The sequence below is a fragment of the Mustela lutreola genome, chromosome 1 (assembly GCF_030435805.1).
Source record: "Mustela lutreola isolate mMusLut2 chromosome 1, mMusLut2.pri, whole genome shotgun sequence".
NCBI lineage: Eukaryota > Metazoa > Chordata > Mammalia > Carnivora > Mustelidae > Mustela > Mustela lutreola.
This window is the reverse complement of record NC_081290.1, coordinates 192455383-192474523: the sequence shown is the minus strand read 5'-3', so window position 1 is coordinate 192474523 and position 19141 is coordinate 192455383. Positions and strand designations below refer to the sequence as shown.

General features: G+C 49.7%; 1 protein-coding gene across 2 annotated transcripts in view; it reads right to left on the bottom strand.

Annotated features, from left to right (window-relative positions):
* The window catches only part of SORL1 (sortilin related receptor 1), a 150900-nt gene that overhangs the window by 15828 nt on the left and 115931 nt on the right, over nt 1-19141 (bottom strand). For both annotated transcript variants that reach the window (XM_059183472.1, XM_059183473.1), the window contains exons 31-41: nt 18317-18472; nt 13922-14071; nt 11660-11791; nt 10617-10743; nt 10280-10449; nt 9832-9944; nt 9495-9599; nt 7996-8068; nt 5323-5405; nt 4002-4098; nt 1558-1742 (exon numbers count right to left, since the gene is read on the bottom strand). In XM_059183472.1, coding sequence (XP_059039455.1) covers nt 1558-1742; nt 4002-4098; nt 5323-5405; nt 7996-8068; nt 9495-9599; nt 9832-9944; nt 10280-10449; nt 10617-10743; nt 11660-11791; nt 13922-14071; nt 18317-18472 — 1391 coding nt within the window. The remainder of the gene's footprint in view (nt 1-1557; nt 1743-4001; nt 4099-5322; nt 5406-7995; nt 8069-9494; nt 9600-9831; nt 9945-10279; nt 10450-10616; nt 10744-11659; nt 11792-13921; nt 14072-18316; nt 18473-19141) is intronic.

Sequence of the window (19141 nt, the reverse complement as noted above, 5' to 3'; positions counted from 1 at the left end):
ACTGGCGTGGCAATCTGAGTCCTCAGTGGTCTGAAGTTGGGTAGAAGCTGAGAGCTACCTACAGGTGATTTCACTGGCCCCGTCACCCTCTGAAAGCTGCGATAAGCATATCCAGGCTATCAGCAAGGATGAGGCAGAGCAAGGCTACCTCTCCAAGTTCACATGCAACGAGAGGCCCTGGAGTTAAGTGGTGTTCCAGAGTGCCACAACGAGGCCCTACTCTGTGAACGCACTTGGGTGTGACAAGGTGGTCATGCTCTCAGCTGGTGTACTAGCAAGAAAGCACCTCTTTGTGAATGGAGTCGAGCGACAGGCGAGTCCTGAGCACGGCTCTGGGCATCTTATCTCTGTGCCTGCCTCAGGACTGGGCTGCGGAGTAACAGAAGAGCAGAGGCTATCATGCTAGCCAGACCTGAGCTTATACCGCTTTACGGTTTCCTACAGCTTCCACTCAGGGTTTTAGCTTCCGCACTGGTAAAGTGAGAATATTCACCCCACCGAGCTGATGACAGGATCAAGTGGGACAGGGACGAAGGGCTCTCCTGGTGCCTCACTTCCTCCTTCTTCAAGGCCGACCTTCCAACTGCACGCAAACAGTGGTTTGTCCCCTACCGCTCCGTCCTGCTCCAAAGGCACACTGGGGAAGCCCTCAGAAGACAAGACCAGGTCTCCTGCCACCAGCCACTGGGAGGACTCACGAAATCTCACTCACAGTCTGAGTTCTAAAGGCTTTTCCATTCGGAAAACCCAGTTAACAACCCTTCCCTTTAAGGAACTTATAGACTAGTTAGGAGAATAAGTAACACACAGAAGTATCCAATAGGGTAAAGTAGATCTAATGAAACAGTATTCTGGATGGCAGCACCTATAAATGGGGGGTAGTTTGTAAGGCAAAGAGATCAAGTAGGAGACAGTGGGATTTGACTGCAGAGCAGAAGGACAGCAGGACTCCGGGAGGAGAAAGAACACAGGCCAGGCTGTGGAAATGTGCCAAGAACCCTGGGAGGACCCACCTGAGAGCAAAGGAAGGTGCACACTGGGGAGGTCTGGGAAATAAAAACCAGGTTTCAAAAAAGCACAAATCAGACCACAGTGCACCAAAATGCATACATAATGACAAAAAAATAAAAATAAAAAAGGATCTATATGGCGTGTAGCAGGGACACAGGAAGACGGGCACATCTGGGAGGAACAGCTCAAGAAGGCGACTTGTGGGTGGGGGATCACGCAGGTGGGGAGAGACGGGCATGGCCTGTCACTGCTGCTACCGTGTCACCATGCCTGTGAGACAAGGGGAGTCCCAAGCACAGGAACATACACCCCCCCACACACACACACACCTTGTCACACTCACGGTCTATTCTACAGCTAAGGGCACAGGCATTTTCTCTTAGATGCCAGGCCAAGGTGTGGAAAGGGACAGTAGGTGCCTCTAGAAGATAATACAGAACTACCAAGAGGATGTTTGTGTTCGCAGTAATAGAGGAGAAAAGCCCACGGCCTGGCATCAGGGCAGAGTCCAGACTGTCTCTGCAGTGGTCATCCTGGCTGACTTACCACATTCCTGGGGCCAGTCCAGGTGCATTCCACTGCAGTCTGATTGATGGCCTTGGCTTTGAGGCTAGGAGCGGGTGGGCGGACTCCTTTGGTCGTAACATGCTCGAATGCCAGAGGGCTATCCCCTAAATCAGTCTTGGCCCAGGCAGAAATCTCATAGGACGTATGAGCAGTCAGATTGGCAACTGTGAAAACAGAGACAAGAAGATGCCAGGAGGGAGCTGGAGGCGTCCGCCAAGAATTGGTGTCTTGACAAATCAAGAAACCGGTTCTTAACTCCGGAGAACAAACGGACGTTACCAGACGGGAGGTGGGCGTGGGGATGGGTGAAATGGACGAAGGGGGTTAAGAGACACACTGAGGAGCGTATAGAACTGTTGAATCACCCGATGGTACATCTGAAACTAATATAACACTGCACGTTAACTAGACTGCAATTAAAAGTAAAAATTTAATTAAAAAAAGAATTATGTTTTGATATACAATGCCCTATTTTTTTCAGCCTTTAAAAAAAAAAAGTCATGACGCCCAATGTGGGGCTCGAACTCACGACCCGAGATCAAGAGCTACACACTCTTCCTACTGGGCCAGCCCGGTGCACTGACACCCTAGTTTTCAATATAATCTCTCAATTGAAGTGAGTCCCACATGTTGTAGGATTTTCACTATTTTACAAATCCGTCCCAGCATTACTTAGTGGTGACGACTACAAATAACACACATGCCTGGGAGTTGGGTAGTTTCTTACAAAGCTGACCTTCCGGGCCTATACCTCAGGACAACCCTTTTAGAGAGCCATTTGGCCTTGGTAAACAGCTTGAAATTCTCCATGCCCTTCACCCCAGATGTCCCATGGAATCAGAGCATGCAAACATCTGTGGGGCATGACGTTACGCATCACAAACATAATCCGATGCCCAGACACAGGGCAGTGCTTAAATAACATGTGTCCCGCGAGCTACTCTCCAGCCACTAAGAGTTGTCTCCAAGCATATTTACTGAGACTGGAGAATTATTACAACTTTGTTAAGGGAAAAAGGCAGGATACAAAACTACAGTTGAGCCTTGAACAACACGGGTTTGAACCTATGCGGTCTACCTATAACACAAGTGTTTTTTATAGTCCAGGACTGTAAATGTATTTTTTCTTCCTTACGATTTTCTTAAGAATATTTTCTTTCCAGGGCATCTGGGTGGCACAGTTCGGCTCAGGTCATGATCTCAGGGTTGTGGGATCAAGCCCCACATCAGGCTCTGCACTCAGTGGAGTTTGCTTAAGAATCTCTCTCCCTCTCTCTCCGCCTCTCAGCCGCCTCTCCTCAAAAATAGATAGGTAGACGGAAAAGCATTTTCTTTTCTCTAGCTGACTTCATTGTAAGAACACATTGTAAGAACACAGAATACAGACAGCGTACAAAATATGTGTTAATTGACTGTTTATGCTATCATTAAGACTTCTGGCCAACAGTAGCCTTGAGTAGTTAAGTTTCTGGGGAGCCAAAAGTTATATGCAGATTTTCTACTGGGTCAGCGCCCTCTAACCCCAACTGTTCAGGGCCACCTGTATTCAAACTGAGGCCATTTCCTTGTTTTTAAGACTGAAAAAACCAACAGCACCTAGCGTAGCTGCTGCCACAGGGATCAAAAAAGAAAAAGCTTGGAAAGTGTTTGGCATGAAGTAGGCATCAAGCTGGCCCGTCACACGCTTCGGGCAACAGCGGAGAACACGCCATCACTCCTGATTCGGCCGACTCCCCTCGGTGCCACACTGAGGCAATGAGATCACCAGTCCGAGGAGTCAGAGAGATGCGGGTTCCACTCCTGACACTGTCACCCTCTGTGGGAATCCCTTTCTCTCTCAACCTTGGGTTCTTATCCGTGAAATGAGCATATCCCAGAGAATGAGGATCGGGCTTCTCTAAGACGGTACCCCCCCTAGAACACCTAGGTCAATGAGCTATGCCCAGCAGGTGCACAGATACGAGAGGGACTGGGACATGACCTTCCCTCCTCCTTTAGCTCAGTCTGTCCCCTCACTCAACAAATGTGCACTGAATACCAACTCTGCCGCATGCCCTGTGAACCTTGTATTAGCAAAGGGGGAGGGAACCAGGCCAGAAAGGAGGGGCAGGCAACTCACACCAGGAACTTTCTTTTGGAACTCAAAAATCATCTGTACAGGGTTCACCTGGCTTTTTTCCAGTATCTCCTCCTTTAAGCCCCCAACTTCCATTAAGAGCCAAGAAGCTAGGGAAGGGGGCTGGGGAGCCACCGAGTGGACCTGCCCCCAGCGGCAGGACTCACTGCTGGTCTCTTTACTCTGCTCACCCGAATGGCAGCCAGAGAAGAGCCCCCTCTTCCAGGCAGCCCCCAGACAAGCTCTGCTGCCAGGAGGTCTCGCTCTCCCTACTCCTCCCAGCTCACACCCAGCTCCAAGGTGTTACCTTTGTGTGATAAGATGCTCCCCCGGAAGTTCAAAGTTTTCTTCTCTTGTTTGTGGGTGTCAAACGCCCAGAAAAGGTTCACCACATAGCCATTCACCTGTCGGGAACCAAGAAGTGGGTGAGGGGAACAGCACACAGCCAGGGTGCACAGCCAACACAAAAGACACCCCTTTGCTATTGTTCCTTAAGGCATCTCCTTTTTCACAATGGACGGGTTGTTTCTTTTGCTCTTCAGATGGGTTCCCCTTGTGCTGTCATTGAATAGTTAGTTATACTACACCTACTTCTAAAAACAAACGTGAGACTATATAACATACACCATAGATGTGACGAGACAAAAAATACTGGTGCAGAATGAAAGGACAAGGGCAGATGCACAAAGGCAGAAAGAGGAACAACTTTAAAGAGAATTACGTTACAGGAATGAAGGCTACAGCTTAGCTCGGCGATCCCTGCAGTCAAGGCCAAGAGGTCAATACGAGAGGGGCTTACTCAGCTCTCACAGTCTAACAGGAGCAAATATACCCAGGCCTCAGGAAAGACGACCTTTCCTAAGTCCTGAGCTCATAAAAGGCTTTGATCTGAAGAGCTTTCGATAGGAGGCAACAACTGGAAAAATTAAAATGCTTTCAAGAGCAAAGACTATATGGACAGGGTTTATGGGCAGGCCACCCCTTGCAGCCACAGTCTCTGAAGCCAAGGGCAGGCCACCAAATTGTGGTTCAGTAAGTGGCACCAGGGCACCGAAGGCTGTCTGTCCCATCACGCCTTCATGGACAGGGAGGGATGGGAGGAAAAACAGACAAGAAAGAACATCATGGAAGGTGCCTCTCAGCTTGGAAAACCACGGGCACACAGAGGCTCATGGTAGTGTGGCTCTGCACACGGGCTGCGCAGAGGGCAGGGTGGCACCGGAAAGTGAGGATGCAGAGTGGCTGGGAGTGGATACGTTTCTAAGTTATCCAACTCTCTCTCTCACTGTGGGAACCTCTGCATTAGTGCTTCGTACCAGGAAATCCAATAAAGCTGAAAATTACAGGGCATACATATTCTGTTAACACCAACTCTTTATTTGCACTGTAGCTGTGAACCATTTAATTATATGGTTTAAAAAAAAAAAAAAAGGCTCCAGGCTGAGGCAGAATAATTACACAAGAAGGACTCAAGTTGTTCTTCATGGGGGAAGCAACCAATCTAGTCGCAGTATTTTGGTTTTACTGAATCGGGGCAGTGGCTCCTCTTCCCAGTACTGTCCCCAGCTACAGTGGTTCCATCGCAAGCAGAGCCCCACCCAACGGCCAGTCTGAAATCCCAAGGTTACCTTGATGTCACTCTCCATGGTCAGGGTGAAGCTCAGAAAATTCTCACCATAGCTGTCGATGTGGATATCTGGTGGTGGGATCACTGAAAACAATACGGAATTCAAAAAGAGAAACCACGTGATGAAAAGTGAGGAAGGCAGGACCTCACAGTTTTCAACTCGACGGACAAAGCGATCTTTTAGTGGGAGAAGAAAGGGCTGGTGTTCCGCTGTTCTCACTCGTCTCTTTTACCGCTCTTGTCCCGAAGCCGAGGGTGGGCCCACAGTCGTCTGGTAAGCACACAACTATCTGGGCCCCGTCAGCAATCCCGGCAACTGGGTCGAGCTCTAGAAAAGTTCCATGATGTAAATGCCCCCAGACAGCCCCACGGCTGCTTCTGAAACGCACAGGCATCCCTGTGGGCACCACCTCTCCCGGCACTAACAGAGTCCCAGAGGCTCCAAGATTGAGGGCACGATAAATCCGAGGGCACAAGTTGTAAATACACGCGTGGCAAAATGGAAAGACTGTGGCCTCTGGAATCTGACCAACTTGAGTCCAAATTCCCATTTGGACACTCAGAAAAGAGTGCAAGCGACTTATCTTCATACTAATGTGAACTCAACCAACGTTCTCGTTCTTTCTGTTTCCAGTGAAGTCTTACCTATGACAGACTGAGGAACTGGGAAGTCACTGGTAAAGGGGCAGAGAGGAAAGACCCCTCTCCATTCAAGGGATGAGAGCTTATCCTTTGGAAGGCCTACCCAAGATGGTGGACTGCGCCCTGTCAGCCATGATCCAAAGGGCTACACGGGATAACTGCTCGTAAGCCCCTTACACAGGCAAGGGAAGAGACACTCGAAGGAGAAGGTAAGACGTGGTGGCAAAAGACATGCACCCAAATCTAGAGGAGTCCCTCCAGACGATCCCCCATGCAACAGGAGTGGATGAGGAAGAAAACAAGGATGTTAGGGCAAGAAAAAAGGGCATTAGAGTAGTTTCAGGCCACCAACTCTGAGCAAAATGGTGACCATGTTGCCATCAAGCCAACTTGAATTACAACCGTGGTGACTAGGGATGGGTCACAACCCTTCCCAAAGCCCAGTTTCCTCAGCTACACAATGAGCGTAAGAATACCTATAGGACGCATAAGGATTCAAGATCGAATCACCTAAAACAGGAAGCACGGTGCTTAGCACAGACATGCTCGGTCCACGGCTGCTTCTCTCGTTGCTGCTAGGAACCCCCACCTCCACTAATGCACGGGGTGCTTCTGGCGGATGTTACTGCTGCGTGTGTCCTCTGTGTGCCGTCATGGCGACACAGGCCCCAGAAAGAACACAGCGCGCACTTTCTGACTCCACACACTGACTGAGGCCTGGACGGGCCCTCACCAACAGCCATCCAAAAGAGCAGGGGCTCTCCAGCAAAACCCGACAAAAAAAGTCTAAGAGACTTTTCACGGCAGGTGTGACCTGTGTCCAAGGAATTCAAGGTATGTGTCTTATTGCTGACCTTCTAGTGTCCCTTTTGTTCAGTGTGTATGTTTTGATGGATTTTGTAGAGGGAAATGACAACACAATCAAAACGCAAGGGGAGTGCGCACGCAGTATGCCTTTTCTAATGACTCCCAAGCGCCCTGTTACAAACACTGGGTGGCTGCCTCCTGCCTGATCTCAAAAAGCCCAAATGTTATAGTGACTCTCCATAACCCACAGCCGATCTCTCACAGGCTCAGGCTAAGGTAAAGCAAACCCCTGCACGGGATACCTCACTCCAGGATCAGAAGCCACGAGTGCCAGGGCTAAGTTCAAGAAGCACTTGAGAAAAAGAGCTACAGTCCGTCTCCCCGAGTGTGCTGGAAGCCTTCCTTTTAATTGCTTTAATTCACTCCTTTGTCAGCGATCTCACTGGCTCCTCCCTGACACCCGTGGGAGAGTGAAGGAAAGCACAGCAGACCCCTGCCCTCTCAAGGCACAGACACAAGCTGGACCCGAGCAGTGGGAGCAGGCGTCTCAGCCCAGGGGAAGCCGGGCGGCCTGGTGGTTAAAGGCACAGGCTTCGGACTCGGGAGGATCGGGCTCCGATCCCCACTCTCTGCCGTTTACCGACTGTGTGGGAAGTGCCTTAACTTCCTTCTAGCTCCTTATCTGTCCTTATAGCTGTCTGGAGGCTGCTAAGGGTTCAGTGAGATGGGCCGACGTATGCAGTGAACACAAGCATGGCCCTCGGCAAGCAGTTGGCTATCACTGATGTCACCTCTAGTGCTAGAAACTTCCATCTATGCATCGTGTGTCGGTGCCACGGGGGAAGTTACATGTGTCAGCAGAGTGCTCTTAGCAATGCCATCAACAGACACATACACAACCATGTCTGTCTGTCGTGAGAAGGAAGGAGTCCTTTATTCCGCAGTACTGCGCGCGAGCCCGGGAGCTGGGCACGGCAGCCTCTGGAAATCTCCTTGTCTGTGCACACCACGAGAAAGGCTCGGCTCTAGAAGAAGTTACCTTTGACAGGTCCCGGAGAAACTCTATCTGAAGCTCTATGGAAACCCCTGGAAATGTGTGCGTGTTGGAGGGGGAGGAGGTTGCCTGAAATTTTCTCATCTATGCCTCTCCGCTTCCCAGTCCCACTGCAAGTCGCTTCCAAAGGGTTTCTATCTTCTCTCAACCTGCAACGCTGGAATCATTTACCTTTGCCTTTGACGGTGGTGATGGATTTAGAACCGCTCCAGTGTCCTACTCCACGGCTCGTCACCGCAGCCACCTTTCCAAATCAGAGCGGGAGTTAGTATAAAATGAGGGCACTATAGCATACGGCGAGGGTTCGGAAGGAGCTGCGGGGCTGAGACTCGGGCATGAGGGTGGCAAACGGTCTATGCAGACAGATCCCGGACACTCCGAGGCCCCAGCAACTGTGAAACTGGGGGGTTGGAGACAACGGGGTGGGGCGGGAGAGGAGAGGGCGTGGGATCTGGGCAGAGGGAGCCGTGACGGTGTGGACACGATGGATTTCTGCTGATTGACAGGGCTCAGGGTCTTCTATAGCGTGGGCGGGGGGATGGGAGCCTGTGGGTCCCTGCAGCCCCACATAAACGTACATGTATGTGAGAAAGAGGACTAAGAAAATCATCAGTGTCATGGAGTCTGTGTACACAGTTAATGGTCCCAACAAACACACTCAGCACGAAAGCTCTTTTCTGCTAATGGTACTGATACCATATTGCATAAGATCCCCACGACAGCAGCTTCTATTTTTTTTTTAAAGTAATTGACTTCTTTTTCTTTTTTAATTATTTATTTGACAGAGAGAGATCACAAGTAGGAAGAGAGGCAGAGAGAGAGAGGAGGAAGCAGGCTCCCTGCTGAGCAGAGAGCCCGATGCGGGACTCGATCCCAGGACCCTGCTCACCCTGCAGCTAAAGAGAAGCAGAAAAGTGGTAGGTGCAAGAGTACAGAGGTGGAGGGGCGCCTGGGTGGCTCAGTGGGTTAAAGCCTCTGCCTTCAGCTCAGGTCATAATCCCAGGGTCCTGGGATTGAGCCCCGTATCAGTCTCTCTGCTCAGTAGGGAGCCTGCTTCCCTTCCTTTCTCTCTGCCTGCCTCTCTGCCTACTTGTGATCTCTCTCTGTCAAATAAATAAATAAAATCTTAAAAAAAAAAAGAGTACAGAGCTGGAACACTAGCAGAAAATCTGCATGAAAAGCAGGTAAATCTGCATTACCATCCATTCTCAGTTATCTGAGGGAGATGTGATTTCAAGTTCTCTGGGGGCACTTGTTTAAGAGACTGAAACGAGGGTGCCTGGGTGGCTCAGTGGGTTAAGCCGCTGCCTTCAGCTCAGGTCATGATCTCAGGGTCCTGGGATCAAGTCCCACATCGGGCTCTCTGCTCAGCAGGGAGCCTGCTTCCCTCTCTCTCTCTCTCTGCCTGCCTCTCCATCTGCTTGTGATTTCTCTCTGTCAAATAAATAAATAAAATCTTTAAAAAAAAAAAAAAAGAGACTGAAACGATGATGAAACGATGATGAAACGATGATAAGCCCCCAGGGCAATAAGAGACTGAAACGATGATAAGCCCCCAGGGCAAGGGGGTAGGTGTTCAGCGGACTACCAGCACCTATCTCGTAAAGGTCAGCCTGGCGCTCTCCTGTGTGGAGACCGCCCAGCTGGCTGAGACGGGGGCTGACACTCACTCTGACGGTGTATGGAGCGTTGACCTGTAAATTCTTTATTTCCGTAAAGTTACTAGCAGCCCTCTGGGAGGCCCACATCTTGGAACCACTCCTGCTGTATTCCACCTAAAGTGAAAAGAAAAAATTATTAGTAAGGTAATCGATCGTCTGGGACATCCTGATACCTTACAAGGAGGCAGGAGGAGAGAGGGAAAGATGCAAAATGTTCCGATGGGTGGACCATTTACCCGGCAATACCAAATCAAGTCCTAGCCATTCAGAACACGGCCCTGCCCTGGCAGACCCAGAGAGCCGCTCACCCGGATACACATGGTGCGCCGCTCCTAAAGTTACTTACAATGTACTCTCGAATGAGGCCATGGGAGTGGGTGGGAGGAATCCAGTTGGCTACAATCACGCCTTCCTCTTCCCTGTGGAGTGACAGCTGGAGATTTTGCGGGGCGTCTGGCACTAGGAAAGAGTCAACTCAGGGTTAAAACCCATCTGCATACTGGTAAATGGGAGGAACATCCCTGAGATTGAAACAAAGACTAGAAAGAATCCAGAGCCAGCACTGGGACCAGTCCCCCAGTAAAGGCTGTAAGCTTAGTCTTCACCTCGATAAACCTTTCCTCTCTTCCAGAATGCGAGGCAGGCGGGGCACACGTCAGACCGTGGCTTAGTTCTTCTGTATATATGCAGCCCATGTCATTAGGCTCCCACACTCCTGAGTATCCTTGGGAAACTCTCTGCAAATCCCACAGAAAGTCCTGCACACGCCATCAACAGAAACTAAGAACACTTACGTCCTTCTGGCGTCCGCAGAGTCACAAAGTCGTTGGTGTTATGCACTTTGCTGAGGCACTGGACCTGCACTTTGACCTGATACGTGGTGTCTGGTTTCAAGACTTTTAATATGGTGTTGGTTTTATTGCTGTGCGTCTCCACGGTCTTCCAGATGCCCTCTCCAACCATCCTGGCCAAGAGAAGAAGGACACCGTCACATCAGAGCAGCGCGGGCTCACAGGGGATGCCCAGGCTCAGTTAAGGAAGAGCCGCTCTGTGCGCACCACGAGAGTTTGCAAAATGTCCGAGACTGGTAAGAACACTGTTTTCTTCTCTCGTGGCCAAGATGGGACCCACCTGTAGTAGACGTTATATACACAAGCAGCAGAAGGCATTTTCTTGGGCCGCGTCCAGGTCAACGTGACATCCCCAGAGAAGTCAGCCGTCCACTGAAGATTCTGTACTTTGTATACAGTTAGTTCGTCTAGAGACATGAAGGGGGAAAGAGAAAGAAAGTGGGATCTCAGAAATCCTTAGAGGTCCCGTGATGTTTAGGCAGATCTACCATGATCTAGGTTATTAGGCCATGGTCAGAATCCAGAAAAAAAAAAAAAAAGAGTTCAAACCTTTCTATATGACATTGCCCAGGGTCTCCTAAATTTCCAGTCCCAGCATTTCCCTTGCATTTCTCTTCCTTGTCTACACAGAGATAAGCCTGCTTCCTCAAGAGGGAATTCTACAGGTCCAGGGAAGACGTCCTAGCAGGCTCCATTACTGCGACAGACTGAATGTGGGTGTCCCCCAAATTCAAATGCTGAAACCCAATCCCCAGCATGATGGGGTTAGGAAGTGGGGCCTTTGGGAGGTGATCAGGTCATAAGGATGGAGTCTCATGAATGAGATCAGTGTCCTCATAAAAGCGACCCTAGAGAGCTCCCCCAACCCTTCCGCTGCAGGAGGACACAGGGAAGCCGGCTGTCTATGAACGAGGAAGCAGGCCCTCACCAGTCGCGGAATCTGCTGGTGCTCTGGTCTCGGGCTTCCAGCCTCTAGAACTGAGAGAAGTTTCTGTTGTTCATAAGCCCTTCAGTCTGTGGGGTTCTGTTAACAGCATTTCCAGAAGACTAGGACAATTACTAAAGGCCCTCCAGACAGAGGACTGCCTTGACCCCGCCACAAAGCCTGAGGCTCTGGGATCAGGGATGCACCCGCACGAGGTGGGCTGTCACAGAAAACAAATCCAAGACCAGCGCTTCCCTCACAGAGATGAGGCCCAGCTACCTCAGAGGCAAGACGAGCCTCCCTTCACCGGGCGCTGCAAAACTGGGCAAGAAGTGGCTTCCCCTGAAGACTGAGGAAAGGCTCACAAGGTTCACAAGGGCCCCAGGGGTGGCACTCACCGCTGCAGGCCCGCTCGTCGCTCTCGTCCGAGCAGTCCAGGAAGCCATCACAGCGCTCGGAGAGCACGATGCACGCCTCGCCGTCCTCACACTTGAACTCCCTGCTCGTACATGTCAGGGTGCTGTGTGTGGCTGCAACAGAGGGGACGGCGCGTTGTGGTAACGGCCGAGCGTGTTCAGGGGAAGTGGTCTGTGCTCATCAGCTTCTCATTCAAAATACGCCTCTGGGAATGAGGACCGGTAACCCCTTGGTGGCGCTGGGACGCCTCCTTATCTGACAGGAGCACGGGAATCTGCCTCCAGGGAAGGGAAGAGCTTTGGGGTCAAATGATGGAAAGAAGACAGAGTGATTTACAGGCTCCCCGGCGATGCGCCGGCATCGCTCACTGGGGCGCAGGCCAAGAAACGGTGCCGTGTTTTCGTGAGAGAACCAGCACGGCCAACAGGAAGGGATAATGGATCCAGAGATGCGATCCCAGAAATGAAAAGATACAGGGGGTCCGGGTGGGGTGCAATGTTTTAACAACTGTTCTCAAGCAGCGAGGGCTCACATGAAGGAAGAATTAAGACTTTGCACGGCATTAGGAGTGGAGGCACAGACTTCAATTAAATACACTTTTGAAAGAGCTCTCTAGTATAGCAATTGTCAATGAAAGAAAGGAAATGGGAAGCTTTTCACAAACTACAATCCCTCATCTCCTGGAAAATCATTGTATTAGAGAGCTCGGTGACATGCTGAGCTGAAATTGGTTTGCCTTGGGGAGGTGGGGGGCGGCGGCTTGGTTACAAATAAATAAATAAGATTGCACTAGAGCATTGAGAAAACGTTGGAGACTCACTAGTATAAGAAAACCAGGATGGAATTCATCCTCCTGTCTATCCACAAATCTACCCACCCATTCACCCACTTAACCCATCCATTCAACCAGCCACCCATTATCACCCACCCCCCCATCGAAACACCCATCCATCCATCTCCCCCTTCATTATTCATCGACCCACCCATTCACCCACTAGCCCACCCAGCCATCCATCTATCCAACCACCCATCTTCTCAATCATCTGCCCATCCAGGGAATAGACACGGAGGGCCTACCACGAATCAGGTACTGTTGACGATGCTAAGAATATGGTGATGTGGACAAGAAAGGGTCTACCCTCACAGAGCTTACTTGCTATTGAGAGAAACAGCAAACAATTAAATAAATCTGTGGTTTTAGATAGTGATTAAAAATGACAAAGAAACATGAAGAGAGGAATAGTAACAGAATGATGGGCAGGGGTCATTTCATACGGAAGGCTCAGGGAGAAACTCTGTGCAAGGCATTGTTTCAGAAAATACCAAGATCTCCCTCCCAGAATTATTCCACACAGTAAAATAGATCTAAACAACAGGTGAGTAGTAAAGTTGGTGGGTGTTTGAGGTTTCTTTATGAAACATGCCTCGATGTTTTTTGAAGTGGGAAAACACAGGTTTTAGAAATGGAGAATATGGTTGTTATTAATCTCTGAAAATCCTTAAGCTGATAATTAAACAGGTGATTAATAGGCACTTGGAAGAGAACGTGGCGGCCCTCAGGGGCCAGCTTCTCCAGGAAGAATTGCTGCCATGTTAATCTCATTTCCTTTTCTGATACGGCTCCCTGATTAATGGATGGAGGAACACTGGAGATAGAGCACATCTTGATTTTAAGACCTTAACCAGGCAATGTCGTCATAAATAAGGCTGATTTGGAACAGGTTAAAGAAACTTATTTAAAGAATGCCAATTAATCTCACCCAGGAGGAGGATCCTATTTCATTTCCTCTGTTAATTATGTTCAGTGTTCATCTTACTGTGCAGTTACTTATCTGGCTGAAATGTTCCTACTATGAGTTTGGGAAATGTGGGATCGATCTGTCCTGTTATTTTGAGGTCCCAAAGATCCATCTGAATTTTACCCTACTCTCTCTTTTCCCTCTGTTATTTCAGAGTATTCCAGGATAAGAACTTTGAAATGTGGCATGATGAAAAGATCACAACCTTGTGCAAAAACAAAACAAAAACAAACAAAACAAACAAGGAAAAACAAAAAACAACTACTAAATAAATATCCCGGGCTGACACTGAAAAGGTGATCTCTGAAGGTGATTTTCCCATCTCTAAAATGGAGATAATCCCCAAGTCCCAAGGTTATTATGAGAAACAAGCAGGAGCAATGGGGTCTTCTCCTATTCTCCAGAAATCCTCCCTGAGCAGTGAACTCCTCGGAAATTACTCACGACAGTTGGCCTCGTCCTGGCCATCTTGGCAATCTTGGTGGCCGTCACAGCGTTTCCAGTTTGGGATACACTTCTTTGGTTGGCGGCACTCGAATTCAAATCGGTCACAGTGCCCATGGTGAGTGGGAACAGAGGCAGCCGTGACATTTGCTGGAAGAAAAGGTTTTGAAAGTTCACTTTTGAGTAGTGAGGGGACTGGTCATCAGGAGCAACCAACTCAATGCAGCAGGGAGATCTGGGAAATCACAGTGCTGCTGGAATGGTGATGGGGCCATGGCACTCTTGGAACGGTGAAAGGGCCTGGAGGCCACTGTGAGCTCTGGGTAGGGAAGGTGGATCGACCAGACACAGCCGTCTGATTCTGGAAGCTGGGACATAGATGGGGTAAGTAGGGACCAGAAGAGGCTGGACCCCATCCTATCACGTCAAAAAGCAAAGAACCTATAAAATCAGAGAATCTTCAAAAAGCTGGAAAATGGTATCTGTGAACTGGCAGAAAGGAGGGAGAAAGGCAGGAAGGGAACAAACTGAAGAGTGTTTGAGCAGCAGAAGATTCCCTACGTGCTTCGCCCCTACCCACCACCCCCCACGATGGTCGCTCCAAACGCCACCCCTACAGAAGCCTGGAGGCCTGTCACATGGAGGATAAAAAGGGCTGGTTAGACGGGCCCAGTGACCAGCAAGAATGCCATACTGAAGAGAAGGGGTTAAACCCACAGATTGCTGAATGGGAGGACCCTGATCCCCGTCCTCATAAGCTCTGGCAAGGACACCTTTATTCCTTAGGCAGGGGATTGTAAAAATCTTTTCTAGGGAAACTGACCAGCCTGGGGAACAAATCCTCAAGCAAACCAGATCAAGTTCCCCAGCAACCAACCTGACCATGAAACTCAAAGCTGACACACCTACCCGTGGGCACAATCTCTTGTGTTTTTGTCCCCACCCTTCAACACAAGCAAGCAACCCAGGATTATCTGGGGAAAACCTTTGACATGAAAGACAGCAATGAGCACAGACCCTTTCCCTGAAAAAAAGAACATCTGGAGGCAACAGAGACTCTGTAAGAAGAAAACCTCAAACATAAATATCCTTGATATGCTCAGAGGAATATTATTTCTGCATGAAAAAAAGGACAGGATGCCATGAAAAAAGAAGAGTACTGGAAAGTCAAAGCTCCTAAGATTAAAACCATGGTAACTGTAATGGAAAACTAGGGAGCAGAGCTGGAAGATAGAGCTGAATCTTCCAGGACATAGAAGGGGGGAAAAAAAGAGATCAATTAAAAAATAAGGTGACAGGACCGCAGCAGTAGATCTAATGTAGGAATGACGAGAGTTCCAGGAAGAAAGAGAAGCTGCTTGGTTGACAGTGGAGTATCGCCTTCAAAATTCTGAAGGAGAATTACCGACAACCTAGAATTCCAAACCCAGATCAACCATCCATCCAGACCAGATCACCATCACTCACAGATGAAGACAGAAGAAAACCACTTTCAGAAAAGCAAGATGTCAACGATGCTCCCCACGTTCTCTTTCCCAGGGAACCTTCTGGAAAATGTGATCTACCAAAAAATGGGATTAAAAAGAGAGAGAGGGAGAGAGGGAAAGGAAGGATGAGGTAGAGGAATCTGGAATACAGAAAACGGGCTCTCCAACGTGAGAGAAGTCAACCACGTCCTTAGAATGGAGAAGCCACATCCTGCCAAGACACGTGTGGCCCAGGCACAGAGAGCCATAAGCACAAACCCCAGGCAGCAAACTCGGGAGACAAACACATTGAAGGCTGTCCTCTCCATGTCCCTGGTCTCTGTGCCCCTATAGTCACTGGACAAAACCTACTGGAGGGTACGCTCCAACAACACAAGGGAGCAAACCAAGAAAAGCAAGACACAAGACCCAGGAAACAGCAACTCCAAACCGGAGAAAGGCAAAGGGAGTCCCAAGGAGGGCAGTGAAGGCCTGGGGGCGGGGGTGTGTCAGGCAGTGGGCCTGGACAACATGGGGCCCAGAGAGGAGGACCTGCGCTGGTAGAAGGGATACCCGCCAAAAAAACTCTGGGGCTGAGAAATCACTGATAGGGTGACCTTGCAGAAAGTGACCCCCAGAAGCTATAGAGAGGGGGACAGCATTAGCAGATGCCACACAATAGCCTGAGTTACCAAATGAAACAGCAAGGACCAATGACTAATTTGGGGATACTGTGCGTGTCCCATGGTTTTAACCAGAATTTCCAAGGGACATCTCCTACGCCTAGAACCCTTCTGCTGAAACAGGGTACACGGGGAAAAGTGATAAAAAATCAGGTGAGAAAGCCAAGACAAGGCACATCACAGCACTGATGCTTACACACTAGGGGGCTGCCAGAAGGTTCCAGACTGGGAAAGGCATGATCAAGCATCCGTATGCGACCTCTCAGAAGGTAAACTGTAAAGGGGAGAGGCATAGGGCCCGGAGACCAGTGAGGAGACTCGCAGTGCAGAAACCAGATCCGAGAGCTGGAGACAACCCAAGTTAATTTGCACTGGTGACATACATACAAAAGAAATCACAGAAGCTGAGGGAAAGATGGAAATAGAAATCTGCTCTCTGCATTAAGCAGAATTTGCTAGAGCGTGTTAATACCCTGCTCAGAAGTTTTAACAACCCAAAGGCAATTTTCAGAGGAGAATCCAATCACTAAACAGACAGGTGGTCTTAGGGGGCCAAGAACAGAGATATAACAATTTTCTTTATAATTTGTTTTAATGTGAGAAGCATTTATAGGATACTATTTGCCTATTATTGTCATAAGTACAGTGGGGGATTCCAAGTAGTGTGTGGCATGATCCCAAAACACGAGGTCCGTAGAATCGCTTGGAAAACAAAGATTCCCAGGCATGAGATGATCAGGCAGCAGCACACGGCAGATCGCAGTGAAGAATCCAAAGGACAACAGGTAAGTATGAGACTGTGAAAGAGATCATGGGGCACCTGGGTGGCTCGGTAGGTTAAGCCTCTGCCTTCAGCTCAGGTCACGATCTCAGGTCTTGGGATCGAGCCCCACATTGGGCTCTCTGCTCAGCGGGGAGCCTGCTTCCCCTTTTCTCTCTCTCTCTGCCTGGCTCTCTGACTACTTGTGATCTCTCTCTCTCTCTCTCTGTCAAATAAATAAATTAAAAATCTTAAAAAAAAAAAAAAAAAGATCAGTGCCAATGACAGGACTCCATAAACTTTCCGTGGTGGTGGGCTTGGGAGGGCAGATGACGGTGCCCTTGGCGCAAGCAGGAATCTCACACTCCAGTGAACCCAGCAGCCACATGGCGAGCTCCCGAGCTCCACACAGAAATCCTAATTCTGTAATTCTCACAAACACCCCCAAGGGATTCCATTATGGTGGTCTCTGTTCCGTACTTTGATAAACACTAGTGACATATCAAGGTTTCTTTTAGCTACAAAATCCATGCTTCTGTCTGCTGCGATGGACAGTGGGATTCACAGAGCGGGGCAAGTGGGAGGGCAAAGTCAGAGAGGACGGGGGTCTCTGATAAGACAGAAACTCTGCTGAGGGAGTATCGACGGAGAAGAAGCAGGTCTGTCCAGACAGGACGAGCAGCCCGGCTTGGCAGATGTGCCAAGTAAAGGCAGGTAAGGAAGGACCCTGAAAACAGGACTCAAGGGCTGGGATGTCTCTTCTGGACAAGAGAAAACCACTGATGATTTCACACAGTGAAGCAACGAGATGAATTTGTTTTAAAGGAGGAAAATGATTGCTGACCTAGAAATTTGCTAGGAAAAGGATCTGCAAATATAGAGAACTACTGTCTCCTCTCTTACTCTAAGCGCGTCTGAAACAGAATCCCATGCTGGAAAGGACTCAGCACCCTTACCTCTGTTCTGCCTACAGTTAAGGGAAGGCACTAGTCGGGGGTCTCTGGGTTGACTCCTGCCTCGGGCAACATGGTTACAGCCCATGCCATCAGATGCCTTTCTGGGTCTGGCCACTAGATGGCAGTGCCTCCCCTCCTTTAGCAGGACGGCCGCTAACCAGCCAAGAGGAAAATCAGGCTCTCCCCCTTGAGAGTTTAACACACAGCCAAACATTTCCCCTATAATTCCCATCGTAATTTCCTGTGGAGAAGGAGGCAAAGGTGGCCCAGCCGCAGCCAGGGTGGAAAGCAGGGCAGCTGGCCTTTTCGTGCAGGAAGATGAGAAGGCAGTTAGAGGAGAGGCGACCCTGCAGCTCTGAGTGCCCCAGGTCTCCCGGCTCTGGGGGTGAGAAGCAGCCCGCGGCCCCAGAGCCCAGGGTTCCAGAAGGCAGGGGGCGCACTGAGCCTGGCCCCGCTGTGCCCAGGACATCCCCCTGGAAGGTTTGCTCCACAAAGGCAGGTGCCACGGGAGCGGGAGGGCCAGCACTCACCAGGCGAGGGGCAGCCTTCCTCATCCGAGCCGTCTGCGCAATCCCGGTACCCATCGCACACCCAGCTGTCCATCACGCACGCCCCGCTGCTGCAGCGGTAGTAATTGGGGAGACACGTGGAGGGCCCGGGAGTGGGCGACGGAAGAATATGTGAATCTGAGCAAAACACAAGAAAACAACACCACCCAAGTGTTACAAGACGTTCAATCTGAAACCAAAATGTGTCCCAGACTTAGCGTGGACTTCCTGTTTGAGCTGCTCCAGCCCGGGGAGGCCAGTGCCAGGCACGGTTCGGAATAGCGGCTCATCGAAAAATCATTTATAATGGGGTCTCAGAATAGACTGCAACCTCCTCCCTTTTTTGGAGCAGATTCACCTAACCTCTCTTCTCTGACTTGGGCTAACATTTGAATGAGTTTGCTTTTGCAGGGGCGCAACAGGACCTCGATGCTTTTGCAGGCTGATGGAAGGAAGGTGACTCAACGGGCAGGGTAGACGGAAGAACTCCCACTGAGGCTACGCACTCTGCTGGTTACAACCCCACAGCAGCTCCCCTAAGACCTAGTTCAGAGAGGAGAACACCCAAAAGCAAAGTAACGAGTATGTGGTCCACACCCGTGCTCCTCAGGTGCAACAGGGCCCCCGTATCACCTAGAAATCTGATACAAGGCAGATTCTGACTCAGAAGGGGGGCCTGGGGTGGGGTCGGAGACTGCATTTCTTTCTTTTTTTTTTTTTTTTTTTTAAAGATTCTATTTATTTATTTGACAGAGATCACAAGTAGGCAGAGAGGCAGGCAGAGAGAGAGAGGAAAGTAAGGCTCCC